Genomic DNA, 13,021 nt, shown 5'->3' with positions numbered 1-13,021 from the left:
TAAGGGCTGTAAGTAAGAATTTCACTGTAATGTCTGCACCTGTTGTATTCGGCGCATGTGACCAATAAAATTTGATTTGATTTGATGTGCACATTCAAAGCTGTCCCGCTTACTACTGAAATTAAAAACACTTACTGAATGTATGCATAACCTATGTTCTTCCTGTTTTCTGAAACGAGTGATGCGCTTTATGGACTAACTTTAGACTACTATACTAATATAATTGGTATAGTAACTATACTGAACAAAAATATAAAGGCAACATGCAACAATGTCAGATTTTACTGAGTTACAGTTCATATAAGAAAATCGGGCAATTCAAATAAATTCATTAGGCCAGGGATTTCACATGACTTTGCAGGGGCGTGGCCTTGGGTGGGCCTAGAAGAGCATAGGCCCACCCACTTGGGAGCCAGACAATCTGAATGAGTTTTTCCCCATAAAAGGTCTATTACAGACAGAAATATTCCTCAGCATGTGGTCTGTGGATGTGAGGCCAGTTGGACATACTGCCAAATTCTCTAAAACCACATTATGGTAGAGAAATTAACATTCAATTATCTGGCAACAGCTCTGGTGGACATTCTTGCAGTCAACATGCCAATTGCACGCTCCCTCAACTTGAGACATCTGTGGTGTTGCGTGGCAAAACTGCACATTTTAGAGTGGCCTTTTACTGTCCCCAGCACAAGGTGCACCTGTGTAATGATCATGCTGTTTAATCAGCTTCTTGATATGCCACACATGTCAGGTGGATGGATTATCTTGGCAAATGAGAAATGCTCACTAACAGGGATGTACACAAATTTGTGCACACAATTTGAGAGAAAAAGCTTTTTTATGCTTATGGAACATTTCTGAGATCTTTTATTTCAGCTCATGAAATATAGGACCAAGACTTTACATGTTGCGTTTATATTTTTGTTCGGTATATATGATACTGTAGTTAAGGTAAACCAATATATTTTATGTGGCCATGCATATTGCTTTTTCTACCACTAGATGGCATTCTGACAGCAGTGTGGTACTTTGGGTCATGGTAAATCCCAGAATTATGCATGGTTACTTATTGAAGTTATTTTGACACTGATATATCAGTGTAACAATTGTTTTTTTGGCAGATGAGATTCACAATCCATAAAACTGAAAGAATTTAGTTTTGACTTATTTTCTCCGAAATGTCAAGTTACCTTTGCCCTTTAGATTTTAACGCGGCATTTAACTTCATTCATTTTTTTCTTACAAAAATAAAAAGTCACAGCATGATGATGTGTAATTTCTGAGAAATGTAATTGATCAAAAAAATCTGCAGGGTCTCAAGTCCGGACAAAGTTTTCAAATGATACAGTAGCAAGAAGAGACACCAGTAGCCTGAAGTTGAGTGTACAGTTCTAATAATTCCTTTTGAATGGATATATCTATGAAAACGCTTAAATATAATAATTATTTGCCTGTAATTAATTCAAATCTGGTCTCTATACAGTTTGCTTAAAATGTCATGGTCTTGCGTAATGACATAATTGCACATAACAGTACAACTTCATGGATTTGATTTGGTAAATCTGAGTGTGTTATTATAATCTATACACATTTCCTATTGGCATGAAACTCTCACCTTCTCTCTGCACTAATTTAGCAGCCCTCTTGACTCCCCTCACCTCCCGCCCTTACACCCCTCCCCAAACTTCCGTCGTTGTCTCTGTGACTCATACAAAACTAGTGCATCGCTACTCCAACTAACTCACTCTTCAGTCTACCTTCAGCTCGTCTCTATCCATCCTCCTGTTACCCGCTATAACCCCCTGCTCAAGCCTAACTCCAATCTAGCGACCCGGCCGCCCTTTACAACAACGTCGTCATGCTTTGGAAATCGCGAACGAAGACTGAGCCCTACTGTCTTCAGGTAACATTATTTGGCTATGCTTGAATTGATACAAGTTTACAAAATGGTTAACGAATTTGGAAAATAGTTTTCTCTCATGCTTTTACTGGTAGGGCTTCTTGTAATGAATATACATGTTTTAAATAGGATGTATAGTGGCAAGAACTAGTGACAGAACTTGTTTGATGCTAAAATGGGTTTGAGGATCGATTTAGCAAATGGTACGTTTTCCAATTTGGATGCTTGAAATGCTATAAATAACATTCACTCATTGTCATAGACAGCACTCTTAAATTATTCAAAATTCTGTAAATATATTTCAAAAACACCTTAAAAGTTGTTTTGAGTTATCTGTATCATCTAACAAAAAGTTGAGCAAGATGGATAGCGTGTGTAATGGTTTGAATACGAGGCAGTTAAAAAAAAGAAGGCTGGATATTGATTCATAGCCTAGCAAATAGGCAATTTGATGCATATTCCGTGCCAAAATGATTTTAGGTTGTCTGGGGACAAGACCTCTCATTTGGCGTTTAAAACAGGAGGCAAATAATATGGGGGATGTTTGGTTAGTTTAATAACTACGTTTAACAACCGTCTAATCTAAAAAGAAAGGAAGGGTAGGTAGGTCAATGATCAAACAAACAGAAATGTGGGAGAATGAATGAATGTCTGCATGAATATCTCTTTAAGAGAACTGGACCCCCCCACCCCTCCCCTCATTCTGTTGAGCGCGTTCAGAAACCTATAAGTAGCGCGCGCATGGGGAAAATTTAGGACACTTTCTGACAGCGCGTCGCAGAAGCATCCTTAACCGCACGTGCTTGAGGGTTGACACGTTGAGACATTTCTAAACGCAAGAAGAAGAAAAATAAGATTGAGCTATTTCCTGCATGGATCTTGTAGACAGATGAAAGTAGCTTGGATTATAACTATTTGGTGACATAGCTAAGACATTGACGGCATCCATATCCTAGACTGTGAATTTGAGTAACCAGAAGAGATGTTAGTCCACACATATTCCGCTATGGTGAGTCCCTGTACATTCAAAACTCCGCGCTAGTCTGCAGCCCAGATTAGGTCCTATATGGTCTTGTCATCTTCTATGTCTACAACTTTGTCTTGACTTGAGTGGGCACAGATATGTGACGTTAACTTCGCACTAGCGGCGCCGCTATTGTCATTGTCAGCTGTCTGGATAGATCGACTGTATGCGGAATGTCAAAGCGAGGGAGAATCGGACCGCATCAAAGTGTCCGTAGAAATATTAATTTAAAGAGAGACAACTAAACGATGATGACACTTTGAGATGGTAGATAATAATCATTTTGAAAAGTCCCATTGCGTTTTGCTGTGGTGAGCATAATGAAAGTTTAAACTGCTAAAAGTGTGAAATGTATAAGGCATACAGATGGTAGCATATATATTATATCTAGTTGCTATCGGTTTTATGTTGACATTTATTATTTTATACAGATTTTAAATGACCTTTTTCTTTTAAATCCCCATTTGCTCGTTTCTAATAATGGACATTGTTCCAACAACAAAATTGATCCGAGTGACCCAGCTTTAGAAAAATCGATTTTTAACCAGGAAGTGCATGCATATGGAGAGGAATGTAGGCTACAGGACAATTTGAGAATATTGCAAAATGACTTCATGGACGATGGTATGTTATTACAATATTACTTGATGACTCCCAAATTCATTCAGACAAAATGGCTATAGAAGTTATGTTTAGGTTATATCGCTTTATATTTCCCATGAAAATATTTGCAATATTTTGTAAATATTTCATAAGCTCCTGTAGTCATAAATGTGTGCACATATTTTATCATATTGAGTGTTGTATTTCCTGGAGCAACATAATGCTATTGCGCATTAGATACCTGTCCTTTGTTCTGTTGGGGTTCTCAGTGGCCATTACCTTTTTGACACTGTCATGCAGCGATGCCAGAGGCACCTGCTGCCTGTCTGCATGCAAATCAAACCCTCAGTTTGAGTTATTTTGACATTTTAGAATTAAATAGTTGAATATTAGGCAAGACAGACAAAGTTTTGTGCAGTTTTATATAGGCTATCGAACTGATTTAAATTGTATTTCTAAGGTCCTTTTCTTTTAGTGTGATATTCCAATTTCATTGTAGTTCAGTTAATCACCTGACACAATAATAACGAATTGTAATGTGCTTATGATAAAGCTTAAGATACTATTTATAGTTTTGCAAAGATTATTTGAGTCGAAAAAAATCTTTGAATTATAGGCCTGACATTTGGTGCATTTAATCGACGCATTTGCATGTAATCTAAAAAAAAATGATTTACAAGCCTAACCAACTTTTTTTTATTTACGCACAGGACCGCGCGGACGGACTGACCGGCTCCTCGCCGAGTGGGCGACTGTCCCAACTCTCCTCGCTCAACCAGGCAGCTTACTCCTCTGCTCCCCCGCTCTGCCATACACCAGCCTCTGACTTCCAACCTCCATACTTCCCCCCTCCATACCCACAGTCTTCGCTCTCATACTCCCAGAGCCAGGACTCTGCATACTCTCACTTATCGGACCCCTACACTTCCATCAACTCCATCCATCAGCATCAGCAAGCGGCATGGCACTCGCAGAGATCGCGGTCGGATGAGGGGGGGCTATTGTCACAGTCACACCGGGCTTTAAGCCTCGACCCCCGTCGGGAGTACCCCGGTGTACCCCGGCTTCTCCACGGACTCGGTGAGGGTGCTGCAGCGCTAGGGGATGGTCCTCTTGGAATGCACATTGGACATCACGGACTGGAGGACATGCAGGTGGGTTTATTTGTGCGTGGACCTTTTTATTATTCCTTCTCCCATTCACAAACACTATATTGGTCGTGCGTAAAAGTCACCTTCCAGCACATAGCCTAACCCATGCACCCATTATGTAGATAATTGCTGCATTAGTTTACTATTTTTTATGGAAGAATCTATAACTATTTTAATAATTGTGTGTATGGCAAGGATTCTTTCTGTCACTTTTATTTTGTTACTGTGATAGTCTTTTTTTTTGGTGCGTATTTTACGCAATCGTTTTTTTCTTCCGAAGGGTCCACCCTACAAAAATTCCTAATTGTAAATGCAATTCATATAGCATTTTGTAAAATATTGCATATTTACCAACTGTTGGACTAATAATTGTCTCGAAATGGCCACCTGTCAAATTCAAATGACCTTGCTCTTCGCCTTGATCTTATTGTGAGAGTATACGCACAGTTTTAAAACTTTATTTAGAGACCATGGACATCTTTTCCTTGTAGCAGTGTAAATAGGCTAGAGAGTTGTCTAAGTGGTGATGATTGCGTTGATGGATACATGTATACCTAATCATGTTAAACGGAATTGGTCCACTAATTGCAGGGGCTCGCTTGTCTCGTTAGCTTAAAAATTATATTAGTTCAACCTAATCCCCAAAGCGTTGTTATGTTAAATATAGCGGGCGGAGATCAAACAATTACATCTGATAGCAACTAACAATTACATTATTAGACCTTGAATACATATAGTGTGATATGTTTAACTATATTAGCCTACTTTGTGGACGCAGTAATCAAATAGATGATTTGGATAAGCCATTTCTTTCAGGTAAATTGAAATAGACATGGATATCGGAAATATCAACAAAATAATAGGCTGATTTATACAATTATCTTATATATAACTACTTTGTTTCTAATTTCAATAGCCTATAGACAATGTATTAATTGTAGCGAAAAAATTTACAAAATTTATGTTAATCTCCTGAAAAAATAAATCAGAAATAGCCTAGAAATACATAATAGTAATAAAATTAAATATAATATTAGGAATTTTGTAATTCTTTCCTTCCTGAATAGTTTTATTGTTATTTGTGTGTCAGAATTCAAGGCTAATTTAAGCCTGTAGGCTATCCACTAACACATGAAGCAAGCCAACGTTTCGTTGGTGGCTTTAGCCGATATCCATTGAAGTCATAGGGAGAAGTGTTGAACATATTATGGTATGCATTTTCAATTTAGCAAGAACAATAGTTTAAACGTTGCTATGGATTTATTGAGTAGTCAACCACACACAAGCAGGTGCAGATTCAGACGCATTTGTTCAAAACATCCTGCATCGCTCACAGAAAATTCGGCGCAACCAATTGATTCCCGTGGTCATTAATACAAAGAAACACTTACTCAAGCGGCAGGCATGGAGTCATCCAGGGCATGTTTGTGTTAAACGCCCTCTCTTGACAGAACCTTCATTTGATTAATGGATTCAATTCGCACGTTTGAGCCCCTTATAAAACCGACACAAAGAGCATCTCGCTCTGCAGAAGAATTTTATCATACTTCTCATGACACATGTAGAATATCAGTAAAAGTATAATATCAGTATAAACAAACTACTATTTGTTTTTAGTTTCTTTGCTGAATAGACAAGTAGGCGGCCTAATCCGTCCATATAAAAATATGTAGGACTAGGCTTAAAATAGATCATTATATAAAGATTTAGAGTGACTTGATAATTGGGCTCAGATTACATTTTTCACAATTTCCGATGCGTATTGAATTCACATTGAAAAGGATTGCGATTGCAGGGTTTAGCTCACGATTATCCTCATTGTAATTCAAGTGAAAAACATACTTAGGCTATAGTTTTTTTATTTACAACTTAACATGTCAAAAGTACACACAACATAAAATGTGTAAAAGACATATGGACTTGACAAAGTGATTCTCATGCCAATAGCCCTCTCTTAAGATTCCCCCCTCAACTCACAAACACAAAATATGTCAGTTCTATGTCTAGGTTTTCATAGAGTAAAGACAATGTTAAGCAGGGACAACTTTTGTCTTCTTCTTTGTTCTCTGACCACACAACATTGTATATTTGCACAGCCAGTTTCAACAAATAGTGCAATTATGTTTACTGCTTTTTCTTCCACACCTATAGGGTGTGGACCACAACTCCACACTGTTCATAGAGATCACATACACTGTAAATGTATTCACTTGGCCTTGGATAAAGTGGCATATGCTGTATTATTAGCCCTACAATAACCTTAAATAAAGCTTCTCAAATAAACTGCACTAACGAACTGCGAGACTGTAGCAAAACTGCCGATCAACTGTTATAATTTTCATACACTGTGATAAGAGCTAAATTATAGATTGCATTTGGCCCCAGACTGGTTTTGGATTGGCTGGTGAGGGTAGTGAATAAATGATCCTGACTGCCCACTGTATCTACCCAACACAGGGAATGGAGGAGGGATCAGCCTTGGGCATCCTGGACCACTCTGTCATTAAGAAAGGTAAGTGATGGCAGAGCTCTGTGTGTGTTTGTGGGTAGCCTTCCCTATAAACACCAACCACCCCTCCAGCACACACACACACACACACACACACACACACACACACACACACACACACACGCACACACACTATAAATAATTCTGTTTTGCTATTTCATTTGAAGTCCTCTAATACTCGGCTGCAGACTTCACCCTGAAGGCAGTCATTCTTAATGAACTGTTCATGGTCATATGAGAGAGAGAGGGAGAGAGAGGGGGATTAGAGCAAGGAGGAGAGAAGTGGGGCAAGGAAAAGGGAGGGGAAAGAAGTGATAAAAGAGTTCTGGGGAAATTCACAGCCGTATGATAACTCTAATATTACCAATACTAAGAACTAGGATTTTTCACAAGACACAGGGGCATGATTAACCAATTCAAGTTGAATTCCAAATCAGCTTGAGTGACTACACGGGAGACATGGCATCTATGCATGAGCAATGCTTAAAATGTTGCAACCAACACTCATATTCAAGAAAAATGACTATCATTCCACTGATTTGTCGAGGTTGAGAATGGATCAATTACAGCGCATACTCCTGGCCACAGATTTAAGAGCGTAGAACAAACTCAAAGCCCACATGAATAAGCAGCTCTGGGGATCTGAGGAGAGAGAGGGAGAGAGAGAAACAGAGAGAGATATATAAACAGAGCGAGAGAGAAACAGAAAGAGAGAGTGAGAGAGAGAGAGAGAGAGAGAGAGAGAGGGCTTAGAGACCTCTTCGCTGCTCCGCGGCTGGTCCTGGCTGGCTCTGAATGGGGGATAGAGAGAGCTCCCTTCTGTCCGGGAATCTGTGCTGCACAGTGGGGCGTCGCAAAGAGATGCACGCCGCCCACGGAGCGAGAGTTGAGAAACGGCATCATAGCGGCAGCACTAGCACAGCTGACAGTAGGCACAGAGATAATAACTCCGCAACAGTATAGCTAGTCACTGGGAGGATGCGCTGAGCCAAAGGGATGAGGGGGGTAGTAGGGAGCTGGGTATAGATTGTGTGTGTGTGTGTGTGAGAGAGAGAGAGAGAGAGAGAGAGACCCCCCACACACACACACACACACAGGGGCAAGAGAGGATACTAGGATAGTTTCTAAACCATAGAAACACAGTAATGCACACTCATACATAATAACACACACAGATACAGATACATGCTCACCAAGGGAAAGGGTTCATTCAATCCTCTCAATTCAGCCTTTAGATCCAAGCCCACAGTCCTGGCATGAGATGTGTGATTAGTGGGCTACACCAGCTAATCTCATGAAAACAAATTAACGGTTTAAAAGATGATGTAACAAAGATGTTTGAGCACAAATTAAAAAGCCAAGGGGACTCTTTTTTTTTTTTTACGTCAACACAAATCATTATTAGGAACTGAATGGCAGTTTAAATCGTAATAATTTTTCGAATGCTCCTCTCAAGTAACAGGAAATATTACCACAATGCTTAGATTTGTACGGTTCAAGTGCTTTCTTAGCCACGACAATTCTATAATTTGCATTCATATGATAGTGTTGCTTTGTCCCCAGTTTCTCCCAGTTTTTAAACCTGGAAAGTGGCAATTTAAATTCTAGCAACACTCAATACTTGAGAATGAAGGTCTTTAAGCTTAGCAGTCAGAGAAAAGTGACTGTGAAAGTAGTGAGGTGTGAATAAGATCTATATGAGGAAAGTAGTGAGGCGTGAATAAGATCTATATGAGATGGCCCCGTGTAGCTCAGTTGGTAGAGCATGGCGCTTGCAACGCCAGGGTTGTGGGTTCGATTCCCACGAGGGGCCAGTATGAAAATGTATACACTAACTGTAAGTCGCTCTGGATAAGAGCGTCTGCTAAATGACTAAAATGTAATGTGTTACTTAAAGAAACATGGCACCCACCTGCTGTGACCACAACAACAACAATAGTGGTGCCAGAATTAGAGCTGTCAACACAGGGGAAAACGTGCCACTGAATTTATTATCCATGTAATAAACACATTACTTTCATTAGAACATCAAGGATGACAAATTTTTCATGTATATTAGAATGGATTGTGGAAATATGATTTTTATTCACCTTTACTCTTTTTTTCTCCCTCTATAATCTCTCCTTCTCTTCCTATCTTGCTATTTCCCCATCTCTCTCTCTCTCTCTCTCTCTCTCTCTCTCTCTCTCTCTCTCTCTCTCTCTCTCTCTCTCTCTCCGTCCCTTCTCTCTCTCTCTCTCTCTCTCTCTCTCTCTCCGTCCCTTCTCTCCCTAACTCTCTCTCCACAGTTCCCATCCCCTCCAAGCTGAATGGCTCGTCCCTGTCGGCCCTCCACCTCAGTAAGGATGGTCTAGGGATTGGTTCCGTGTCCAACCCAGGGGAGGTGTTCTGCTCCGTCCCCGGCCGCCTCTCACTCCTCAGCTCCACCTCCAAGTACAAGGTCACCGTGGGGGAGGTGCAGCGACGACTGGCCCCGCCTGAGTGCCTCAACGCTTCCCTGTTGGGCGGAGTCCTGCGCAGGTGAGAGGGGTGGGGTTTAAGGTTAGGGGTGGGGAGAGCGAAACAGTGGAGAAGCTTCACACATGATAATAAATCAAATAAGAAAAGTCTGAACATCAGATGTATTCATGTATTCTGAACCATGGAATACATTATTTGTCACCCCTTGATTGCTTAATGTATCCAGTGAGAAAAGTCCAGCTCCTCCACAGAGAATGTAATAATGCATATATTATATAAAACATTTTAAATTCCTCTATTAATTTTTAATGCAGCTTTTTTTAATTAACCACTTTTCCTGTTCAGTGTTCATACGTTAGATTACAGTAGTGCATATTTCAAATCATTGTCCTTCTATGAAATTCTTCAGCACCATATCTAACTGTAGAAAAAGGGGTCAAAAGCAAAAGCAAAGGAATCACAGAAATACTCTTTATAGTGTTATAAAACGTCTTATTTCTAAGACGTCTTCTATATTTAAGATGTCTTGAAGTGTCTTTAAGACGCGTCTATAGACACGTCTTACAGACGTCTTCACTTTTTAACACATCTCAGGACGTCTTCATTGACATGTCTTAAGACATGGTGATAGCTGGGTATGAAATGAAACCCTCAAGTGGCAGCAGTACTAGACTATGGCCATGGGGACACTCAGTGAGCAGCCACAGCCAGGGACTAGCCTCAGTGGTTTGTCATGTGGCCACACAGACAGGTCTTAAGCTGTTCTCTCTGTCTCCTCTCTCCTCCCTCAGGGCAAAGTCAAAGAATGGTGGGCGCTGTCTGAGAGAGCGTCTGGAGAAGATTGGGCTTAATCTCCCCGCCGGGCGACGCAAGGCCGCCAACGTCACCCTCCTCACGGCTCTAGTGGAGGGTAAGAGGCCCACAGTGACTTGTACACACACACACACACACACACACACACACACACACACACACACACACACACACACACACACACACACACACACACACACACACACACACACACACACACATTGATTTAAAGAACAACTCTAGGTAGAGTACATATTTCCCAGTTATCGCTTAGTAAAATCTCTAGTAAAATCTCCTGCCACTGTGAGTAATTCACTTTCAACAAAAATGTATTTGCACAATTAAATTGAATGTAAATTGGTAATAAATGGATGATAACATAAAAGACCCTTCAGTACCTTAAACCAATGGTAAATCCAAACAAGAGCATCTCATAAAGAACTGAGCTTTGCCTTATTTCCTGCCAACCTTTCAAATTGACATCTGGTCATTCACTAATCTATTTTATCCCTTCGCTTCCCAGGTGAGGCGGTCCACCTGGCCCGTGACTTTGGGTATGTGTGTGAGACGGAGTTCCCTGCCAGAGCGACAGCAGAGTATCTGTGTAGGCAGAGCGACCCTGAGCAGCTTCCTACACGGCGCAGTATGCTGCTGGCCACCAAGTGAGTGTCTCATGATCCCTGTCTGGGCCTAATACACTCTTACAGTAGATACAGTCTCACTAATGCTGAACAATCTCCAGTATCACATATACCTACAGATATAGATAGTGTGCATTGCGTGAAGGTAGACACCAACTAAAAAAGATTTTCAGCTCAACTGAAGCAGACAAAGCTATTTAGGAAATGTGTACAGTTTTAATGAGAGTGATTATCGTCCCATTACATTGTTAAATGATGACCTGAAAATGTTAACGGGTATAATGAAGAAAATGTCATTAAAGCTAACGTTAGCATTGAAGAATTCTAACCCTGCTCCTACTTTTTCTCCTCAGGGATATCTGCAAGGAGTTTGTGGACCTGATGTCCCAGGACCGCTCTCCTTTGGGGGCGAGTCGTCCCAACCCTTGTCTGGAGCACGGGGTCCAGAGCAACCTCACCCACTTCAGCCTGCTCACCCACGGCTTCGGTACCCCTGCTATCTGCGCCGCCCTCTCCGCCTTCCAGAGCTACCTGGTGGAAGCCATCAAAATGCTGGACAAGGACCAGGGGGGTGGGAAGGGCCACCATGAGAAGGAGATGAAGCACCGCAAATAGTTAAACAACGTTTTTGGAGGAGAATGGAGATTGGAGGTTGACGGACTGACAGATTTCCCAATTCCATCTTTTCTTAGCCTCCTTTAAGAAGACAAAGACTTAGATTTATTTCTGAAATTCCTGCTATGGCCCGATCCCTCACAGGGAAAGGCATGGTGATGTTTGTACTGTATATGTGTCGGCCTCCTCACTCAAAGACGCATGGACTTTTTCTTCTGGGCTGCTGGTTTTCTAGGCAGTGACAATTTCTAACTGCCAATGACATTTTCTGGATGAGTTCTGGCTTTATGTCCCTGTCTGACTGTCAAGATGATACCCCAACCTGCATTCATAGGATCCCCGTCTACTTCCCATAGAGGTACAACTATTTATCTCTATGCTACTTGGACCCAGTTTGAAAACCTCTCGTCATAAGAGATGAGCCATATCCAGGACAACCAACTTTCTCAGTTTTGCTTGTTCCTCATCTGGACATTGGATACCGTCCAATACTCCACCCCATAGGATGGGCAGTTTGTGTACTACAATTCTATGTGGGTGCTGCTGGGTAATTTAGTTTTTGGGGGTGGGCATGGGGGCGTGGTGTCAGAGGCAGCTATGTTATTTTTTTTTTTTTAAGGGGAGGGTAGGAGTGGGTAAATTATGAAAAAAAAACTAATCATTTTGTACTTACTGTGTATGTTTATTATTAATGTTATTACTGTTATAATTATTGTATTACGGCATAAATGTAATATATTATTAAAGAATAACTGATGCGGACTGTCTGGGTATCATGTTTTATCATTCACTGTCGATAAATGGTGGAAGGATGCTTTTCCTACGGCAACATTTTTATGTCAATTCAAGGTTTATTCTATTACGTTTATTTATTCAAGATTTTAATACCTACAAGCCACTGGCCATCAAATAGATCCATCTTCAAAATATGAATGGTTAAAAATGTCTAGTGATTAAAAAAGAACATAAAACAATAAGAATAATTTCTTAAGATATATAATTAAAATATTTACAAAACAGTTTTTGAGAAAATATTTGTTGCTAATAAAAATTAAAGTAGCAATTCACCACTTATGATTAACCATAGACACTACCCACCTCGCTTTCTTTCACACACAAAATAATAATTACTGATGCGAACGTGCACCCCAGGGGCCACTCAAAATTCAGAGAGCCCATTTACGCCAAAGCGATGAGGTGAAAGCGATCCCTAACCATCAGTGGCAACTGTGTCACCGCGCCAGGCAGCAGCCAGCCCCACCGGTACCTGGGAGAACACCGCGACCCCAGTGCACAACAAACACT

General features: G+C 40.7%; 1 protein-coding gene across 4 annotated transcripts; it reads left to right on the top strand.

Moving 5' to 3' along the window:
* Positions 1-1,733: 1,733 nt before the first annotated feature.
* LOC121586386 (transcription factor AP-2-epsilon) lies at positions 1,734-12,438 on the top strand. Of its 4 annotated transcripts, none has more exons than XM_041903021.2 (7): positions 1,734-1,903; positions 4,238-4,681; positions 7,136-7,190; positions 9,476-9,707; positions 10,439-10,557; positions 10,984-11,122; positions 11,455-12,438. In XM_041903021.2, exons 1-7 carry the CDS (start codon positions 1,859-1,861, stop codon positions 11,714-11,716), a joined length of 1,296 nt encoding a protein of 431 aa, XP_041758955.1. In that variant the 5' UTR covers positions 1,734-1,858; the 3' UTR covers positions 11,717-12,438. The 4 variants fall into 4 exon arrangements, with proteins under 4 accessions (XP_041758955.1, XP_041758954.1, XP_041758957.1 ...); XM_041903020.2 differs by having other exon boundaries at positions 4,238-4,693; XM_041903023.2 differs by lacking the exon at positions 1,734-1,903 and adding an exon at positions 2,663-2,909.
* Positions 12,439-13,021: the final 583 nt, after the last annotated feature.

This window comes from Coregonus clupeaformis, chromosome 17 (genome assembly GCF_020615455.1).
Source record: "Coregonus clupeaformis isolate EN_2021a chromosome 17, ASM2061545v1, whole genome shotgun sequence".
Lineage (NCBI taxonomy): Eukaryota > Metazoa > Chordata > Actinopteri > Salmoniformes > Salmonidae > Coregonus > Coregonus clupeaformis.
Note: the sequence above shows the minus strand (reverse complement) of the source record. Positions and strands in the feature narration are given on the sequence as shown.

Bases quoted from the DNA above. Each gene is read 5' to 3' on its own strand.
- LOC121586386 (XM_041903020.2), top strand. From the start codon at position 1,859: ATGCTTTGGAAATCGCGAACGAAGACTGAGCCCTACTGTCTTCAG. The intron at 1,904-4,237 runs GTAACATTATTT...ATTTACGCACAG, and splicing joins CTGAGCCCTACTGTCTTCAG to GACCGCGCGGACGGACTGAC. The intron at 10,558-10,983 runs GTAAGAGGCCCA...TTCGCTTCCCAG, and splicing joins CCTCACGGCTCTAGTGGAGG to GTGAGGCGGTCCACCTGGCC.